The sequence below is a fragment of the Podarcis muralis genome, chromosome 5 (assembly GCF_964188315.1).
Source record: "Podarcis muralis chromosome 5, rPodMur119.hap1.1, whole genome shotgun sequence".
NCBI lineage: Eukaryota > Metazoa > Chordata > Lepidosauria > Squamata > Lacertidae > Podarcis > Podarcis muralis.
The window spans coordinates 94124268-94145382 of NC_135659.1; the positions used below are offsets into that span (position 1 = coordinate 94124268).

The window sequence follows — 21115 nt, forward strand, 5'->3', positions numbered from 1 at the left end:
GCCACTGAGATTATGGCCTTTCCCGACACTGTTTGATTGACATAGCTTTTCTCCTCCTACCTAAGCATCGCCCCTTGCACCCACGGGCAGCTGATGCCCACTGGAACCAATAGGATGGAAAGCAGAGAGGCCAATGGTAGGCAGAGCCAGACAGAGCCAACAACAGACAGAGATGACTAATTCTAGAAGTTACATCAGTAATGATACACTGGGTAAGAGATTTTGGTTATAATATACAATTTTCTTCCTAAGTTATGAAAAGAGGATTTGAAGTTTACAGCCTGCTGTTCATTGAAAGAAAATTATATTTATATGAAAACAATGTACCGTTGGTATTTGACACCTAGTAAAATTGTGAAAATGTACAGAACCAGTTCAAATGTGTGCTGGAAATGTAAAAGGATATGTAAAAAGTATATGTTTCATCATGTGGGGTGGCTTTCTAGGAAATGATATATAATGAGCTGAAAAAAATGTTTAAGATAACTTTTGTTTAAAAAAACCAGAGGCTTTTTTGCTAGGTGTTATAGGTGCGGAACTACCAAAATAAAATAAAAGACTGTTTATGTATGAGACGACAGCAGCAAGGATGCTTCTTGCCCAGAGATGGAAAGAAGAAGAAGTACCAACCAGAGACCAAGCTGATGGAATATGCAGAAATGGCAAGACTGACACGAAAGATCAGAAATCAGGAAGACCAAGTATTTTTTTTAAAGACTGGAATAGCTTTCTAACATAGTTGAGAGATCACTGTAAACAGCTGAAATCATTGGCAGGAATACAATGACACTTGTAAAGTAACATGGATTTTGGATACTATGATTAAATAACAGATAAAGGTAAAGGTAAAGGGACCCCTGACCATTAGGTCCAGTCGTGGCCGACTCTGGGGTTGCGGCGCTCATCTCGCTTTACTGGCCGAGGGAGCTGGTGTACAGCTTCCGGGTCATGTGGCCAGCATGACTAAGCTGCTTCTGGCGAACCAGAGCAGCGCACGGAAACGCCGTTTACCTTCCCGCCAGAGCGGTACCTATTTATCTACTTGCACTTTGACGTGCTTTCAAACTGCTAGGTTGGCAGGAGCAGGGACCGAGCAACAGGAGCTCACTCCGTCGCGGGGATTCGAACCGCCGACCTTCTGATCGGCAAGTCCTAGGCTCTGTGGTTTACAGTAAAAGATGCAGGAATAAAATCTTAGAATTGGAACCCATGGAGGAAAGGAAGGAGCTCTCAAGGTTCGAAAGAACCCTTTTTAAAATGTGTGAAAATGTTATGTTTATGGTGTATAACTTTTATGCAAAACTAATACACACACATATATATAAAAGATGATTAATTCTAGTTTTGCCTCCATCCTTCTTCCTACAGAGATCTACCTGAGACTAAGGAGGGGGCTGACAGCCATGAGCTGATTGCACAATAGGAAGGCAACCAAGTAGAGGCTGGCACTACCCCATTTGCCACAGCAGACCAGCCACTACCGCTTGCACCCATTCCTCAGCTTGCAAGGCTCAAAGACTACTTTCCAAGCAAAAGGTTTGCACTGATCAACTCTTTTTAAAGGTTAAATCTTTGCAAGAGAGATGCAGGGTGGCACGGCAGCAAGAGTTTTGGAGCTTAGCTGCCCTCGAATGTCCCCCTCTCCCCCACCTGGCTTCCTGTCCTGCCTTGCAGGGGCAGCGCCAGGAGGCAAGGGGAAGCCCCACGGGAGTCGCCCGAACTCAGAGAAAGGGTGGCATCTAAATGCAGTAATGAGTCCCGAGTGCCGAGAGGCCTGCAATTTCGCCTGGTTGCAGATTCAGCATTTCCCTGGCACAGCCTTTGATATGTGTTGCTGCAGCGTATAAATAGAAGTTGGATTTATTTATTTTTAAACCCTGGAGTCCTGCACACAGCAATCAGGGGGAAATTATTAGCTGGCGTGCTGCGCCTAAGAAAAACAGATGGAACTCTGGGTTCTGGCTCAGAGTCTGGTGGGAATTGGTCCACCGGGGAGGAGCAAGTGCCTCGTGGCTATAGAGGAAGGAAGGAAGGAAAATAGTATTTCTGTATTAATAGCTGTATTTTTAGTCTCAAGAGGAAGGCCAGAGCAGAGGCAGGTGGAGCTAAGATACTACTGTTTTTCTTGCCCTTAGCTAAACGTCTGATGATGCCTGAAGTCCCCTCATTAGTAGAAAACTATGAAGGCAATGGGACGCGGGTGGCGCTGTGGGTTAAACCACAGAGCCTAGGATTTGCCGATCAGAAGGTCAGCAGTTCGAATCCCCGCGACGGGGTGAGCTCCCGTTGCTCGGTCCCTGCTCCTGCCAACCTAGCAGTTCAAAAGCAAGTCTAAGTACAAGTAGATAAATAGGTACCGCTCCGGCGGGAAGGTAAACGGCATTTCCATGCGCTGCTCTGGTTCCCCAGAAGTGGCTTAGTCATGCTGGCCACATGACCTGGAAGCTGTACGCTGGCTCCCTTGGCCAATAAAGCGAGATGAGCGCCGCAACCCCAGAGTCAGCCACGACTGGACCTAATGGTCAGGGGTCCCTTTACCTTTACCTTTACCTTTACCTTTACCTTTATGAAGGCAATGTAACATGTTGGCTCTGTTGCATCAGAGTAATCTTGGCAAACTGGCATTTAGCAAGGTAAAGGTAAAAGGACAGTTAAGTCCACACGAAATCGACTATGGGGTTGCGGCGCTAATCTCTGCTTTCAGGCCGAGGGAACTGGCATTGTCCACAGACAGCTTTTCTGGGTCATGTGGCCAGCATGACTAAACCACTACTGGCACAACAAAACACCGTGACAGAAACCAGAGTGCATGGAAATGCTATTTACCTTCCTGCCACAGTGGTACCTATTTATCTACTCACACTGGCGTGCTTTCGGACTGTGAGGTTGGCAGGAGCTAGGACAAAGCAACAGGAGCTCACGCCGTTGAACGGATTCCAACCTCTGACGTTCAGCAAGCCCAAGAGGCTTGGTGGTTTAGACCACAGCGCCACCCGCATCCCCTCATTTTGCAAGACGCAAACCTGAGTGTTCTCCCACAGAGAGCTGCCCTTGAAGACTGGCCCGGCTCAGAAAGTCTGCAAAGACCTGCTCATGGGTCTTTATTGATTTGAAAATTTATATCCCACCCTTCTGTTGCTTATGTTCCACTCAGGGCAGCTGTCAATTAAAACCAACCGTAAAATACCATTTAATTGTTTTGTTTAGCGTCCGCTTGAGCCTCACTTCTCCCTCTCTCTCTCTCTCTCTCTCTTTCCTCTCCACCCCCTCCCTGCTTTTTGCCCCCCATGGGCACAGATTGCAGACCCCGATCTTCCTGTTCCGGCCCCCTCCAAGCACCCACATTCCAGTCTTCTCACCTGAATCAGGCCCGCTGCAGGGTTCCTCCTCTTCTCAAAGTGCTTTTGACGGTGCTGCTCTTGAACCTTCAGCGCAAATCCAGAACCTAGAATACCCTGGGAATAAAGAATAGTGCTATTTCCAGTTAACATGGTCAATGGACTCATTCGTCTGCCCCTTATACCAGATTCCATTGAGGGGGAAATCATGCCCCTTTAAGAATCACTAGTAGAAGGGACACATTATCTTCAAGTATCTAGAGAATAAGTGAAAAACACACAGAGGAGGACCTGAATCTATAGAGGCATCTAGGCCAGCAACAGATCATGTGATCGGGCAGCAGCAGTCGGGTCACCTGACCTGCCAACACCTGTGTTGCTGCTGCTTACTTGAAAGGAGGGAGGTGGCAGTGGTCAGGGAAGGTTGATGCAGTACAAGTACATCAGCCCTTGGGTTGAGCATCAGTTACTCAGTTTGGGGGGCAGCACAGAAAGCGGGGTTTGTGGCCCCCAAATGGCCCCAAACCAGCACGCCACTCTGGCATTGGTTTGGAGTCAATCGGACAAGGCTGGGTTGTTGGCCCTTCACTTGCAACCCCAGTTTGAGTGTCTATTGCTCAGTCTTAGTGGAGGCGGCTGCACAAAACATGGGGATTGCAGCACAAAACTTGGACATCAGTTTGGCAGGGGCAGAGATCTAGAATTTTGGAGTCCCGCGTTAATGAAGCTGGCCAATCTTGAAATCCTTTCCTTGCCTCTTTGGTGCTGCGAGAAATGCAGCCCTGAAGGATCTCGCCTCCACTGTAACGTGATAAGGCTGCATTCTCAGATGAGACCTCCCCAAGGGGAATCAATGGCAGGTTTGTGGCAATCAGAAACAGTAGCACCAGATTGGCTCTGCCAGCACATCTGCGCTGTGTCAACTTCTTAACCACTTCACCTGTCAGGAGGTCAGGTGCTACAGCACTTCCCCAATACGTTGTCTACTACTAATCCAGACTCCAGACTCCCTTCTCTCTTACCCTGGGAATAGGTGTACCTGTGATCTACAAAAGTGATTTGAATTAAAAAACTAAATCCATGGCTGTATGACCTTCCATGTGGAAGTGTGGTGGAGCTGGGACCATGCACCAGCGACATGGGCAGGGCAAGATCAGACTTCAGAAATATCGTCTGAACTGGACCCAACTGCTGATGATTCAGGAGAGCAACTCCTAACTCACCACCTCTGCAGCAACCTCAGGGGTATCTGTCCTTGTGAAAGTGGGTGAAGAACCTCTTTGGCTCCACCAGGCCTGGTTAGGATTGGCCTCGCTGGCCAAAGGTTAGGACACCGCATGATTGGCAGGCAGGTTGTCCCGCCCACCTGTCAAAATCCATTGAATCAGTAGAACTGCTGAGCCGAGTATGGCTTAACTCCCACTCATCAGCTGATGATCAGGGACTAAATCGCTGGCTTTGTTCTCCACTCTCGATGTAGAACAATGAATCATACAGAGTAATGAAGGGGTAAAAAAAAAAGTCATTTCCCGCAACATCATGCCAATGCTACTTTCATCACTTAATAAAAATGTCCTACTTACAGCTGGAAGAGCGAAAAAGGAAACGCCAATCAGGGTGAAAGTTGCAGCAAGGAGGCGTCCATTCCAGGTTTGCGGATATTTGTCCCCGTAGCCAATGGTAGTCAGTGTAATCTGAGGAAAGGCAGATATCATCAATAGCGGCTCTTCAAGGGTAATGTTGGTTTGGTGTCTAATAGACTGCACACTTTTTCAAAAGAATAAAATATTTCCATATGAAATTTCACTCCCAGTAATTCTTTCCTAAGAGAAATTAATATTGTATCTTCTGGCTTTTTTAATAATATTTTTATTTGCTTTTCTGTTATATCTTGCCATCAGTACGTACACTGTTACATTCGTGCTTAAAACAAAAATAACACCACTCTGGGCGGCTTCCAAAAAAAATATTAAAATACTGTAATACATCAAACATTAAAAGCTTCCCTAAACAGGGCTGCCTTCAGATGTCTTCTAAAAGTCTGGTAGTTGTTGTTCTCTTTGACATCTGGTGGGAGGGCGTTCCACAGGACGGGCGCCACTACCAAGAAGGCCCTCTGCCTGGTTCCCTGTAACTTAACTTCTCGCAGTGAGGGAACTGCCATAAGGCCCTTGGAGCTGGACCTCAGTGTCTGGGTAGAACGATGAAGGTGGAGACGCTCCTTCAGGTATACTGGACCGAGGCCGTTTAGGGCTTTAAAGATCAACACCAACACTTTGAATTGTGCTCAGAAACATACTGGGAGCCAATGTAGGTCTTTCAAGACCGGTGTTATATGGTCTCGGCGGCTGCTCCCAGTCACCAGTCTAGCTGCTGCATTCTGGATTAGTTGTAGTTTCCAGGTCACCTTCAAAGGAAGCCCCACGTAGAGCGCATTTCTGCAGTCCCAAGCGGTTGGCCTCTGTTATTTCCTCCAACTGATAGGGAACGAAGAGGGGTTCCACAGGGCGGGTACCACCACCGAGAAGACCCTCTGCCTGGTTCCCTATAACTTTACTTCTGGCAGTGAGGGAACCTCCAGGCGGCCTTTGGTGCTGGACCTCAGAAATACTTCTCTTGCAGCAACATTTCCCCAACACTCAAAATGCAGCATTTGGGGAATGAGGAAATGTCAGCGCCATGTGGTTGCGTTTCTTCCTCTCTTTTCTTTCTCCCACGTCACGCTTCAGTTGTAGAAATGCGTAGACTATAGGTACATTGTTGGCACCTACCAGATGGTGCCCATCACATCCCTGGCGATGAGTAATGCAAATCTCCACCTACAACATCCATGCCATTTTTAATACTATTTTTAACTTATTATAGGCCTGAGCCGTCTCCACACTGTGATGTTATAATACGAAATATAATACCCTTTCTAAAAGTCACAGGCAGCAGCATGACTACCCCACAAAACACACACACACACACACACCGTCCCTTGCAAAAGACCTTTGGGATTTTCATTAAAGTCTACAGACTCCACTCCCCTTTGCTGCTTTGCATTCCGCTTGCAAATCTTGGAGAGCAGGCTGCTTTTCCCACCCCCTACGGCTCACTCTGTTGATGTAACAGACTAACTGATTCATTTTTCTTTCCAAACTTGGGAGCCATTGGAATTTTGATTCGTTCCTCCATCTGTGGCTTCCACGCACTTTGCAAGGAAGGCCCAAACTCCTCACCTGAACGAGATTGAGAAAAACAGGGGAAACAAAAGGACAACTACATCTGCCAGAGAACCTCGCTAATTGTCACTTTGTTATTCTCTTAATCCGATAATCTGCACACAGGAAGACAAAGGCAGAACAAAAGCACCATCTCGCCTTGCTTCTGTACAAAGCTCACAAGTATTCACACTCTCCTAGCAGAGAGTCTTGGCTAATTTTACAAAGCACACTCACAACACGTTAAGCAACACATTAAGAAGTGGCGTTGCAAGGAATAAAGCCAAAAGCACAGTCTCCTAACCATCACATCCCCTCTGTGGCGTTTGCACATTCTTTCTGATTTTGTTTGTACAGGGGGATGGAAATGGTTAATGTAGATTGACCAATGAGAAAGCTCAGAGGTGGAGCCTACCCTGGTTTTGAGGCTCAGCTCAGGGGTTTTACCACTGGGAGATAAGAGAAGTGAGGGTCAGACAGAGGCAATGAAAGACAAACATAGCGGTTGTGACAGCTAGAGTGAGAAACAGGGATAGAACTGAGAGAGGAGAGTGTGACAGTGTGAGATAGTGCCACATCTAGTTAAGGGCGCTGTGATGGCCTGGGACTCGGGCTTGGACTCAGAACCAGAGGAGACTCAGTCCGCACTGGATCCTTTGCCTCAAGCATCATTCGAACCAAGTCTGGGGCCTGATCCTGAAGAGACCCAGTCTGCCCAGGTTCCCCTGCAACAAACACCAGCTGGGCCAGTCAGGGGCCTGATGCTGCCCTGGTTCCAGATGTGGGAATTACCTCGTTGCCTCCAGCTGAGCCATCACTTATAGCTGCTCCACTACCGGTTTGGTCAGGGCAGGCTGAGGCGGCCCCTGGGTCTAGTAACCCACCAACATCTCCTGAGCTGCAGAGACTGGGGTCTGAGAGAAGGAGAGACCGGAGTGCTCGCCTTTGGGCGAAACAGGGACGTGAGTCGCCAGGGGATCAGGACCGGACATTACCCCGACAAAGATAAAAGGCTGTTGGACCCCGCCCCAGGTTGTTGTATGCTAGATCCTGCCTGAGATCCTGTACCTGTCCTTGCCTGGTTTCCTGCCTTGTGTCCTGCCTTGGCCCTGTCGGACTGACTCCTAGCAGAACCTCTGGATTCTGGACCGGTCCTGGACTGCGTTTCAAGGGTTACCGTTCTGAATATATTTGAAACTTGTTTGCTCTTCAATAAACTTTAATCTATGTTGTTGACTTTACAGCCTGACTGAGACTCAGTATTTCACCAGAAGAAACCTGGTTGGTGGCAGCGAAGAATAAAGTAGTGGGTCTGTGAAACAACAGGGGCTCTGTACAAACGGCACACCCTCCAACATTCCTCAGCTGGAAATACAAGATCGCGGCTCCCAAATACACACACTGCCTTCCCTGCCACAGCCCCTACATGGCGGCTGCTCACTCTCTTTTTTTTTTAAATAATATTTATTACTTTTCCAACAATTTAAACACTACAAAAAAGGAAAGAAAAAACAACAATAATACAATACAAAAACACTACATAACACTAACACATTAAACTAACAAAACAAAACAAAAACAGTTTGAAACACATCAAACAATTTCAATATCTTATCTTTCATTCGCTTATTTCAACGACCTCCTCACACCTCCCTTTTCGTATTCCACTTCTGTTAATTGTTTCAGCAATTCCTTTCCATCTTCCTCTGTTTTCTAGCCTATAATTATCTTAACACAAACTAACCTTATTTTTTCCTTTAATATTCTATTAATCTATTTATACTTAATTCCTTATAACATTTCTACTAAAGCCATATAACTTCATTCCAACATTCTTCTAACATTCTTTAATTTTACAGTATTTCTGTAAATAGTCTTTAAACTTTTTCCAGTCTTCTTCCACCGACTCTTCTCCCTGGTCTCGGATTCTGCCAGTCATTTCCGCCAGTTCCATATAGTCCATCAACTTCATCTGCCATTCTTCCCGGGTGGGTAAATCTTGTGTCTTCCAATATTTCGCGATGAGTATTCTTGCTGCTGTTGTTGCATACATAAAAAAAGTTCTATCCTTCTTTAATACCAATTGGCCGACCATGCCCAGGGGAAAGGCCTCTGGTTTCTTCAGGAAGGTATATTTGAATACCTTTTTCATTTCATTAGGCGGCTGCTGACTCTCTTTCCTCCTTGCTCACTTCTTCCACTCACGCCCCACCTCTGACCACCAGGATGGCTTCTGTAATTTTGCAAATGTCCCTATTTCCCCAGGACATTCCCAATCAAGGAAGAAAAGTCGAAGTTCAATTCTCGTGCTCCCGCTTCCGTACCGCAAGCTCTGGGAGCAGACACAATAGAGAGGGGACACACTCTCCAATTTGGGGTGTTTAGGGGCCTCCCTCTCTAGGATCCCAGTAAAACTTCACTGCTTTGTGTCTCGATCTTAGAGCCTCTGCTCACGCAATACAGTGGTACCTTGGTTCTCAAACTTAATCCGTTCCGGAAGTCCGTTCCAAAACCAAAGTGTTCCAAAACCAAGGCGCGCTTTCCCATAGAAAGTAATGCAAAATGGATTAATCCATTCCAGACTTTTAAAAACAACCCCTAAAACAGCAATTTAATGTGAATTTTACTATCTAACGAGATCACTGATCCATAAAATGAAAGCGATGCACTGCAGTCAAACAATCAATTGATCAGTAGCTGAACTGGGTTCCACACAGTCACAAAAACAAAACAAAAAAGCCGCAAAACCGAAAACGCGAAATAAATAGCAAAAAGAGACAGAGCTCAGCGTAACACTCAAAACGGAAGTGTGGCACTCAAATCGGAAGCATAACACTCAAAACGGAGCATGTTCGGCTTCTGCAAAAAGTTCACAAAGTGGAACACTTACTTCCAGGTTTGCAGTGTTTAGGTTCCAAGTTGTTTGAGTACCAAGGCGTTCGAGAACCAAGGTACCACTGTATCGGCTATTGGCAAGCATCCTGAAGGAGATGCACAGTTTCACACCATTATCTCACACCAAGTTTGGCCCTCAAAAGAGTGTGAAAGTGCAAGCTGAAATCACAAGGTTAAGAGGAGCAGGAGCAGATATCCACATCGTGCAAGGCCAAGGTTGGCTCCATTGTCAGAAGTGCATAAGAAACTAATATTTCCTAGTGCTTAAGACTAGGGCTCGTAGCAGCTACTTCACTGTCACGGCAAGAAATTGACCTCAAGGCGATACTCACCAAGCCCCACCAGAGTGCATCTGCATAGGTGTCAAAGTGATCGTTTTCTCCCTTCTCAGCCAAGTACACCAGGAAGGAGGCTAGAATGAGGCAAAGGAAGCCAATATACCAGGCAGTGATCAGCTCCTGCAACACAATGAAGAAGAAAGAATGGAACAGCACGTCTCAAATGCAACGCTTTTTCCGTAATGCACAGAGCAGCCTTTGCAAAACAGGTGCCCTCCAGCTCTCTGGGACTGCAGCTCCCATGAGTCCTGTTTCTGCAGCAGCAGAAATGTTTGCTCATTTTTTAATGCTCTCGTGACGATCGTCAGCCACGGTTGATGGGAAAGCGGCACGCAGCTTATTAAATCAAATCAGGCTATATAACAAGGGCTGATTGCCCAGGTCTCTGCTGCTCACCTTGCTGTGGGCATACACCACCGACCCGAGAAGCTTCCAAGTGCCTCCTCGGCGGTCCATTCGGATCATGCGCAGGATCTGCAGAAACCTCAAACTTCTGAGCGCAGAGGTGGCAAAGACATTGCCCTGGGACCCAGCAGCCAGCACAGCGATGGAAGCAATTAACACCATGATGTCTGTGTATGGATAAGCAAGGATGGAATAATAATAATAATAATTTAATAATAATAATTTATTATTTATACCCCACCCATCTGGCTGAGTTTCCCCAGGCACTCTGGGCAGCTTCCAATCAAGTGTTAAAAAGAATACAGCATTAAATATTAAAAACTTCCCTAAACAGGGCTGCCTTCAGATGTTTTTTAAAGATAAGATAGCTGCTTATTTCCTTCACATCTGAAGGGAGGGCGTTCCACAGGGCGGGCGCCACTACCAAGAAGGCCCTCTGTCTGGTTCCCTGTAACCTCACTTCTCGCAATGAGGGAACCACCAGAAGGCCCTCAGAGCTGGATCTCAGTATCTGGGCTGAATGATGGGGGTGGAGACGTTCCTTCAGGTATACAGGACCGAGGCAGTTTAGGGCTTTAAAGGTCAGCACCAACACTTTGAATTGTGCTCGGAAACATACAGGGAGCCAATGCAGATCTCTCAGGACCGGTGTTATGTGGTCCTGGCGGCCACTCCCAGTCACCAGTCTAGCTGCCGCTTTCTGGATTAATTGCAGTTTCCGGGTCACCTTCAAAGGTAGCCCCACGTAGAGCGCATTGCAGTAGTCCAAGTGGGAGATAACTAGAGCATGCACCACTCTGGCAAGACAGTCCACAGGCAGGTAGGGTCTCAGCCTGCATACCAGGTGGAAAGAGAAGAAAGGTTGTTTTTATTATTTGTATTTATATTTGTACAGTGGAACCTTGGTTCTTGAACTTAATCCATTCCGGAAGTCCGTTCGACTCCCAAAACGTTCGAAAACCAAGGCACGGCTTCCGATTGGTGCAGGAGTCCTGGAAACAATAGCTGACAGCCGCTTCAGACATTCGGCTTCTGAAAAACATTCAAAAACCAGAACACTTAGTTCCGGGTTTTCAGTGTTCAGGAGCCGATTTGTTCATCAATTAAGCAGTTCGAGAACCAAGGTTCCACCGTATTTGTGTACCTTCCCTTTGCAGAGTATAACATTTTCACTTAATCCAACTTTTTCTGCCCTTCCGTGTCATTTTAAGCTTCCAGGTGCATGCTATGGGCCAAACAACATGTTACGTTAAATGCTTCTTCCACATCTGGGGGTGTTTGGCCTTGTCTAGATGTATCACTAGACTAGTGTTTAGTGTGTACATGTTTAGCCTCCTCCTGATGGGGAAAACTGCCATGCAGCCAATTCAGCCACATCAGGTGTCGGGCTGGTGGGCATGGTTTGGTGGGAAACAGCCTCACTGGCCAAACTGGGACCCACGCTGGGCGAAATCTGGCCTGCAGAGCAGCGGTTCTCCATCCCTGCTCTATCCAGACAAGGAAGAAACATTATCAGAATTCAAGGACCCATTTCAGGCAAGAAGAAATCCATTTGGGGTGCAAAGCACTGTCAGTGAGAGGTGCATCTCTGTCCATTGTTTTCCACGAGAACAAGTTCTGAGGCTCTGCAATTATTACAACCTTCTGCAATTTTTTGAGCCTTCAAGTTGGCTAGACCATGGGTAGGCAAACTAAGGCCCAGGGACTGGATCTGGCCCAAGCGCCTTCTAAATCCGGCCCATGGACGGCCCAGGAATCAGTGTGTTTTTACAGGAGTAGAATGTGTCCTTTTATTTAAAATGCATCTCTGGGTTATTTGTGGGGCGTAGGAATTCATTCATAATTTTTTTTCAAAATATAGTCCGGCCCCCCACAAGGTCTGAGGGGCAGTAGACCGGCCCCCTGCTGAAAAAGTTTGCTGACCCCTGGGCTAGGCATTATGCAAACTGCTGTGGGCAGGATCCACAAGGCTCTCACAATCTATTACTCTTTAGATCAGAGCTTTCCAAACTGTGTGTCACGACACGTCAGTGTGTCGGCTGCATTGTGTAGGTGTGTCGCGCGAACACTCTTATAAGGGGGTTGTTTAACCTCCGGTTTGCTAGTAAAACTGAATTATGGTGTTGAAAAACGATGCATGTCTAAAAAATGTGTCGCCAACATGAAAAGTTTGGAAAGCTCTGCTTTAGAGACTCTTCTCCCAGCAGGCAGATCGAAGAATTATTTGTGTTAAGTTGTGGGTGAACATATCAGATGACACAGCGATTCTTCAAAACAGCTCTTGCTTTTTCACAGGCCAGAACAGAACAGAACTGAAGGGTTCAGCCAGCCTGCTTATATAGAGCTCCAGTACAACGTAACTGTAACAACTTTCTGTAACTAGCCAATCACTGAACGTCACTTTCAATCCCCTATTTGCATATGTAGACCTGAGTCTACAGTATCCCCCTGCTGGCCCAGGGTGAGAACTTCAGTACATAACAATTTGCAACCAGAAGCAGCCAAAAAGCACTTCTTACCGATGACACAGAAGGGTTTTCGGGCGAACTTCAACCTTCCTCTCCAGCCACGGTATCGGCAGCAGCAGCCGGCAGCCCAGATCCTTACAAAATACTCCACACCGAAGACCACAATGGTGACTATTTCCTGCGGCGAAGAAAGTATTATAAATCCAGCATGGCAACACAAGAAAGGCAATCGTTTAGGATCAGGGTGTTCCCAGACAGGGACTTCCTTTGCAAATGCATCGCAAAGATATTGCAAATGGGTTGCAAGCAACAGGTTTTTGTTGTTATTATTTATGGTTGCTGCTGTTGTTTATTGCTGCGGGGGGGGGGGGGTTGCTTACTGTATTTCCCCCAGAAAATCTGTCTCAAATGGGATGGAAATATGATGCCAACATCATCACATGGCACTGGAGGGAAAACATCCATGCATTAGAAGCAAGAAGCTTCTATGCTTCTATGCAAGAAGCTTCTATGCTTGAAGAATGACACAGAAAATAAGAAACCAAAAGACCACAAAGTTTAATGATGAATGGAATAAATTTATGTCATATATTGAACTAGAGGTTAAAAACTTAAAAATCACAGTAGGCTAGAAATTACGCCTGTGACGCAAAGAGATTTAAGAAAACGAAATTGCAGATTACAATATTGTGTATCATACTCCGAAACCAGAGATGAAGGGAAGTCATTTATTGTCGGTTTGATTTGTCAGTGTTTTTTGTTATGAAATTTCTTTCTTTTTTTTCTGTGTTTGGTATGTTTTTCTTTTTTCTGTGTTTGGTATGTTTTTCTTTTTTCTCTGTTGTTTGAATGTTTGTGTAATGAATTGAAATTAATAAAAAGAAAATAATAAAAAAAAGAAGCAAGAAGCCCGCAATAAACTCTCATCTAGAAGCACCCTCAGTTTTGCATGTGCACTTTTCTTTCCCCAGAAGTCAATTCCAGAAAGAAATAGGTATTTTTTTGGGACTAATCCACAGCCAGGGTGTTTTCAGAACTACTTCCATGTCTTAATAACCCAATTTGGAGAATATATGTTAGAATTAGTTATCTATCCATAATCAAATGCAGTTCCTTCACGTAAAAAAATAATAATCTACAGGTAGCTCTTATTTTATTTTATTTTTTATTTTTGGCATCCGTCTGTCTTTTTATTTTACTTATTTATAAACGTTCTTATGTTACATTGGTAAATCATATTGCAATACAATGCTTATTATCATATAATTTTCAACATGTATACAAAATTTATATACAAAGTTTATATACCTAAAGATAAAAAGGGGGGGGGGGGGAAACAAGGACAAAAAACTATTCCAAACTCATATCTGTATCAACACTTTGGACTTCCTGTCTATCCCGTTGCATATTCCTTTTTTACAATTGAATGTACTCTTATTATTGTATATTTCTTTACATTGCAGTTGCATATTCCTTTTTTACAATTGAATGTACTCTTATTATTGTACTGTATATTTCTTTTCTAATACATTCCTATATCAATATGTACCCTTAGTTTTATTTCTCAACTCAGTCTCTCTCCAATGTCAATCAAATGCTAGCTTTTTTTTTTTAGTGGATTACCTTTATGGGGTGTCATTAGGGGACATGGTCAGGGAGCCAGTATCCTTTCCTAGATCCCCAAGAACCCAGTAGCTCACCCCATGATAATTTGCTATCTCTTTGTTGGTGAATGGGTGTGATTCTCCAGTATCTGATAGGAGGTCCCATTACCAAAGCTGGCTATTGCTTTCGTGGAAATCTCGTCATTCCCTTTCTCCCGTGGCCACAGAGGTGAGATTGTCAGAAATATCGAGCTTTCCTCCCCATATTTCCTCTCTGCAGCGCATTGCAGTTCCTCTGATGAAGATCTTAATGTTATTAGAGGGAAGTATCGGGAGCCACAAAGCATTCTGGGAAGCCTGCAAAGTGTCTGCATCAGCAAGAATCCTCCTAGCTATCACTCAACCTGCCACCAGCAGCCTAGGAAGCAGTGCAGAGGAAAGTCAAGCTGTTAAAAAGATGCAAAACTCGTCAGCTTTGTGTCAGATCCTATGAGCACCACGGCACACATGGTGGAGGAAGAGAGCACTGCTTTGATTCTATGAATTCTGCTGTTGTCCCTATCCACACAGCGATGAAAGCGGGAAATTTAGAAACTACGAGAAGCCAACAGATGCAAATTCAGACATTTGTGACTGCAGTTGCAATGTCCACTTCTGAGATTTCTAGATACCCAAAGCAGTAATTGAGGCTAAACTCACTTCTTAAAGGATATAGCAAATATAAAATTCAGCTTCAAATAGTTGATTTGCTTTCCCCAACATTTCCGTATGATCTTTAAGCTTAAAAGACCAAGAGTCTTTCAGTTTAAAGACCAAGAGCAGTGCTTTCCACAGTGGGTAGTGCCAAGAGGCAAGGGGCACTGCAGGCGTCAATCACTATTGGACTTTGGAATGCTGGTATCACTGGATCAAGTTCATCCATCTTATGGAATTAACTGAACTCAATAGTTTTCAGTGGATTTTTAATAAATGCGCAATTCATTGTTACTGTTTTGAATTTCATTGTGGAATTTTTTTCCTTGGTGACTCCTGTTCTGAATAATGTTTTTTATAGGGTAGGGGGCACTGGGGGGTTAGTTTGTGGAACCAAGGGGGCACTCCCCCCCAAAAAAAAAAGAAGTTTGTCCAAGAAACACTTGTCTAAAAAGTCAGAAACACATGTAAAAGAATGCGCTTGGAGATGGAGTAGAAATCCTGCCAAGTTCAAAATAAACTTGATTCATGTTCAGTTCACCCGGCAACTACGGGAACTGCTTCAGCGTGTGGTTCAGGGATATCTGAACTGATTCAGTGAACTTTGTCAAGCTGAACTTGTTCAACCCTAGCAACGACTATTTCAGAAAGCCACTTTTGCCCTCCAAAAGGAGGTTGGGTTGCGGGCTTCACGCCCCCACCACGCACGCGCGGCGGCTGGCTCTCAACCTCTGCGCAATTGAGGGAATCCCCGGCCGCGTCACCCCCTGGACAGCCAATCAGCTGGCTCAGGGGGCGTGGCCTGCCCTATTTATCACTGGCGCGGCCGGGGATCTCCCTCTTTTGCCACCTCCAGCTGCTCCAGTTTCCCACCCTCCCGCCCTTTAAGGTTTCCGTCCTTGACCTTGCTATGGACCTCGGTTGGTCGCCGTTAAGGGGCCTGGTAGGAATTTTTTCCACTTGGCAATTTGGCACCAGCCACTTGGTTTTTCACCTACCTCATAGCAAACCGTCACAACTTTCTTGCTATTGGCGGTTAGGCATTGGTATTGTTATGTAGATGGAAGAGGGGAAGAAGCGCCATCACCTGCCCCGCATATTGAAGGGTAGTCCGGTAAAGGATTCCGGGGGGTGGCCCTGTCCGAAGCCTAAGGAGGCGAGGGCCTTAGGCACGCCCCCGAGCGGTGACCCTGGGGAGTTCCTAGTTGATGTGCATCAGCAGGACTCCCCCTACTGGTGGTTAACCCTTCCCGGACTTCAAGCGGACAGGCTGAAGCTGGATATAGTCAGTTAGGACCAATGCCTAAGCCAGTACCGCTCATCACCTGTAACCAATAAAGTTGTGGTCTTATTTAGCCCATTAACCTTAATAATTGTGTCATGTGTCTTTATTTCCACTGGGGGGGCGGGAACTCGCCACGCAACTTCAGCCCTAAGTTCTGTGCTTTGCGTTTACTCACCAGAATGTAAAGGGCACCTTCAGAACTGTCCTCATATTCCTCAATGGTTGAAAAGACGGAGAGCACCAAGCAGGAGAAAACGAGTAGAAAACTGAATAGGAGTGGGCGGGGGGGAGGAGAGAGAGAAAAAGAAATGGTATTAATGTTGCAGCTGACATTGCTTCCCATCCTGCTTTTAACCAGTGTTGTCTAACCATTGTCTAACGCTGTCCACCCAGGATGAGGATCAAGCAGTGGTGTTGCTTCAGGTCAAAAGCCTATAGGAGTGTTTTCTTTTGCCCAGTTCACTGCAGTAGAGCCTCCCCAAATAGCAGAGTTGGGCGCTAAGCATTTTAAATGCTGGTTAATTGAGAAGGCGCAGGAGCCCATTCGAGAAAGAAATGTGGCAACTTTGGCCCAGGATGAAGTTTGCCTTTAGTCCCCCTTTTTCAACTCCAAGAATACTCAGAAGAGTAGGCCTACTCAGCTCAGTTATGGAAACCAGTGCAACAGCCTGCAGAATATTCCCTGGGTGTGTGTCATCAGCTTAGTTCAGAACAGCATTTAAAAAACTACTCATGAATCTGACACGGTGAAGATGGAAATGAAAGTCAACTTTCAGCTGTATTACTGTCACTTTCAAGGAAAGTTGGGTCACCACGGCCAGGCCCATCTTACCCATAGAGGTTAGTGGCGCGGGGCGCCGGGGCGCCAAGTTCTGAAGGGCGCCAGGCAAGAGTCCGGGGAACACCGAATGAACGCGCTGAGTGAATGAGAGTGCGTGCGCTGCTCCCGCAGAGCATCACTTTGGTTTTTTTCCCTTTTAGCCTGCAGGCGCCAAATTCTGCGGGGCGCCAGAAGGCTAAAAGGGGAAAAACTGAGCCAACGTACTGTGGGAGCAGCGCACGTGCCCTCACTCACTCGCTGCAGGCCCTCTCGCTCGGTTTGCTGCCTGCCATGGACACTGTGGCATGTAGCGGCCAGCTGAGCCAGGAGGCACCACGTCCAGCCCCCGCCTCTTCCCCGCCGATGGAGCCGCCCTCCAGCTGCTGCCGCCCACCTCCTCTAGCCCTAAGGTCGACAACTCTGGGAAAGTGGGGGCGCCAGAAGGGTACTTTGCACCACGGCGTCGGATATGCTTAAGACAGCCCTGACCACAGCTCTCCTTTTTTTTTTTCCTCAGCCCATTTTTTGAACTGTGAGAAGCCAATTTCCATACATGTGGGTTATTATAAGAATCTTGCGGCAAGAATTTTGTGTCTGAATTCCCTTGTTTTCCTCTTCCCTCCCCATCAGTTCTTCCTCTTGTGCTATGTCTTTTCATATTCTAAGCCTGAAGGCAGGGACTTCCCTATTTCTGTTTATTTATAAACCATTCTGGATGTTTTTCTGGGTGAACAGTAGAGCATAAATACTTTGAAAGAATGTCTAATACCATCTTCTGACACATGGAGATCTCAAACAATTTGCCTGCTGTGCTGAGACGAAATCCATCCAGAGTTTGCTGAAACTGACCTGACAAGCAGGTCGAAAAAATCAACAGACAGGAAGGACAGGAGGTCAAACAAGCAAGCTGGCCTAAATTAATTTACTAAAGATGGAAGAGCAGCCCTGGGAAAGCAAGCCTGCTTAGTAACAAATGGAAAAACCTCACATTTTGTAACAAGCATTAAATAATTCATCCCTCTGGCTTCAACCATGCGCTGCCGCAATTTCAATTTTGAATATTTATAAGGCTCTGTATATCTGGCTGGTGTCATGACATTTTCTACGAGAAAATGGTTATATTTCTTTCTATCAAAAGGGGGGAGAAATGGATGACGGATGATGACAGCTGCCTTTCCCTACAGAAAAGGCCATCAATGGAGCAACAGGTAGCCATCAGTGCAAACACAGAGAACATTATTTTAACTCTGATGGGACTTGAAAAGTTTGCAACTCTCCTGGAATTGTGCAGACAGAAGATGATCACTGAATGTTCTTTTAAAAAGCAAAGGCACACCCCATGTTGTGTGTTCTTTTTTCCAACATTCTGGATAGAATGTCAGATTTCCTACATTCTGGGGCGCATGGGGCGTTAGGGGAGGGGTAGTACCTCTGGTGGGGGACACGACATGCACCTCCTGGGGTTGTTTGTCCACCTTTGGTCCTCACCCTGCACTCAGCTCTCGCCTGTGGCTCCTAGAAGCTGTCAGCATGGAACAGCAAACACACCCCAGGAAACGGCTTCAACTGGCCAGCTAAATCAGGTGAGGGTAGCCGACGGGTCTCAAGCCCTCAGTGAGCTACAGACTTCCACTGTGTGCGAAGATAGGCTCCCGCAGATTGAGTGTGCTAGGCCAGGGGGTAACCTGTGAAATGTGGTCCAGGACCAGTCCAGAATCCAAAGGTTCCGCTAGGAGTCAGTCCGACAGGGCCAAGGCAGGACACAAGGCAGGAAACCAGGCAAGGACAGATGCAGGATCTGGCACACAGCAATGTTGCTCCCGCAACCTGGGGCAGGGTCCGACAGCCTTTTATCTTTGTCGGGGTAACGGCTGGTCCTGATCCCCCGGCACCTCACCTCCCTATTTCGCCCGAAGGCGAGCACTCCTCCTGCAAGTACTCAGAGACTAAGGTCTCTCCTTCTCTCAGACCTTAGTCTCTGCAGCTCAGGAGACGTTGGTGGGTTACTAGACCCAGGAGCCGCCTCAGCCTCCCCTGTAAGTGATGGCCCAGCTGATGGCAATGAGGTAATCCCCACATCTGGAGCCAGGGCAGGCTCAGGCCCCTGACTCGGCCCAGCTGGTGTTTGTTGCAGGGGAATCTGTGCAGACCAGGACTCTTCAGGATTGGGCCCCAGACTTGGTTCAGATGATGCCCGAGGCAGAGGATCCAGTGCAGCCTGAGACTCCTCTGGTTCCAAGTCCGAGCCCAAGTCCCAGGCCATCACATTGAGTGACAAGACCAAGAAACCAGCATGATCAAGTATTCCAAACAGGGCTATCTTAAGCATATCCAGCACCGTGGTGCAAAGCTCCCTCCGGCGCCCCCCCCCCCCCCGTTTCCCAGAGTTTTTTAGGGAGGACGGCGCTGCTGGTGGGGCTGGAGGAGGCGGGTAGCGGCGGGGAAGAGGTGGAGGCTGGCCGCTTTGTGCGGCAGTGGCCACGGCAGACGGAGGCTCCGGGTGCAGCGCTGCTTTGGCGTGGCGGAGGCGGGCAAGGGCAGCGAGCTGATGCCGGGAGGCGCCGCGTCCAGCCTCTGCCTTTTCCCGGGCACCCTCCAGACCTTGGCGCCCTGGCGCCCCACGCCACTAGCCTCTATGGGTAAGACGGCCCTGATTCCAAAAGGACTGGAGTAAATTTATAGAATATTTGAAAGATTTTTGTAAGCAATTAACATCACTAGCGGGGTTGCCTGAAGACTTGTGATGAGAAATTTTCTACCTTTCTATGTTTATTTAAATTTTGAGCCATTTTGTAATGAGTGTCATTAGAATTGGAAAACGTACAAACTGCAATGACATAAAGGTTAATTTTGAAAGCCATGAGATGGGAGGAAAGGAAGTCGGTAGGCACTGAAGAGCCAGGGCGGTAAAGTGGACAATGATGATGTGAATGTATATACAGTGGTACCTCGGGTTAAGAACTTAATTCGTTCTGAAGGTCCGTTCTTAACCTGAAACTGTTCTTAACCTGAGGTACCACTTTAGCTAATGGGGCCTCCCGCTGCCGCCGCGCCGCCAGAGCACGATTTCTATTCTCACCCTGAAGCAAAGTTCTTAACCCAAGGTACTCTTTCTGGGTTAGCGGAGTCTGTAACCTGAAGCGTATGTAACCCGAGGTACAACAGTAATCAAATGGGAGAGAGAGGGGGGGTCCAATGGTCAAGAAGGTAGTTTCTGCCCCTGCTGTAGAGGGAAGTGAGGGGCAGATGGGGCTCATCAACCTGGGAAGGAAGAAGGAAAACTCTGCTCCTAAACCTCCCCTGCCTTGTGAAATATCTTCGGGAGAAGAAAAGGCTCAGGACTAAAGCCTGCACAAATCAGGAATGGAGTCCCTAAGATGGTTGAATGGTGCCTTGAACGCCTCCTTCCAGCAACTCCTGCAGCCAAATGGGTGACAAATGCATTGCTCTGCTTTCCTTTACACCACATCAGCAAGGCTGAGAGGGGGTATTGACGTCTGGGCAGTCCAGGACCTTTAGACTGGGGCTCCCGGGGACAATCCCCGGATTCACCAATCTGTCCCCAGATTTTAATTAATGTCCCCTGATTTATGACTGGGGTCTTCCGGTGAAGCAGTATGGTGGGTGCCATGGCAGCAGCAGTACCAGAGGTCCCGGCCACGTCAAAGTTCCAGCCAGCCAACCTGCTGGCTGGGGGGGGGGGTGACTATTTAAACCGAGGCATGAGCCAGAGAGCTTCCTTCTGGCTCGCTTCCTCGATCAACACTCACCCCAAAATCGCGCAGAGCCGCCCGCAGCAGAAGAGCCTGCTGCACTCTTCTGCTGCGGGCTCTGCGCACCCGAGTTGGTGGGGGGCGAGCAAGGCGCTGAGGCAGTGAAGAAGAGGAGGAGAGGCCTAGAAAAGAGCTGTGCTGCCTTGCAAGACAGAGAGAGAGAGAGAGAGAGACGGAGCCTTGTGTTTGTGTGTTAATGCGTCTTTTCCCAAGACCAGCGAGCGCCTTTACTCAATCTCTCCCCCCACAACCTCTTTGGGGGGGGGCGTGTGTTTGCAGGTGGGCTTCTCCAC

General features: G+C 47.1%; 1 protein-coding gene across 7 annotated transcripts in view; it reads right to left on the reverse strand.

The window, feature by feature from the left end:
• Nucleotides 1-21115, reverse strand: part of KCNQ2 (potassium voltage-gated channel subfamily Q member 2) — a 137488-nt gene that overhangs the window by 70907 nt on the left and 45466 nt on the right. For all 7 annotated transcript variants that reach the window (XM_077929375.1, XM_077929372.1, XM_077929371.1 and 4 more), the window contains exons 2-7: nt 16405-16495; nt 12699-12825; nt 10171-10346; nt 9769-9894; nt 4922-5032; nt 3360-3455 (exon numbers count right to left, since the gene is read on the reverse strand). In XM_077929375.1, coding sequence (XP_077785501.1) covers nt 3360-3455; nt 4922-5032; nt 9769-9894; nt 10171-10346; nt 12699-12825; nt 16405-16495 — 727 coding nt within the window. The remainder of the gene's footprint in view (nt 1-3359; nt 3456-4921; nt 5033-9768; nt 9895-10170; nt 10347-12698; nt 12826-16404; nt 16496-21115) is intronic.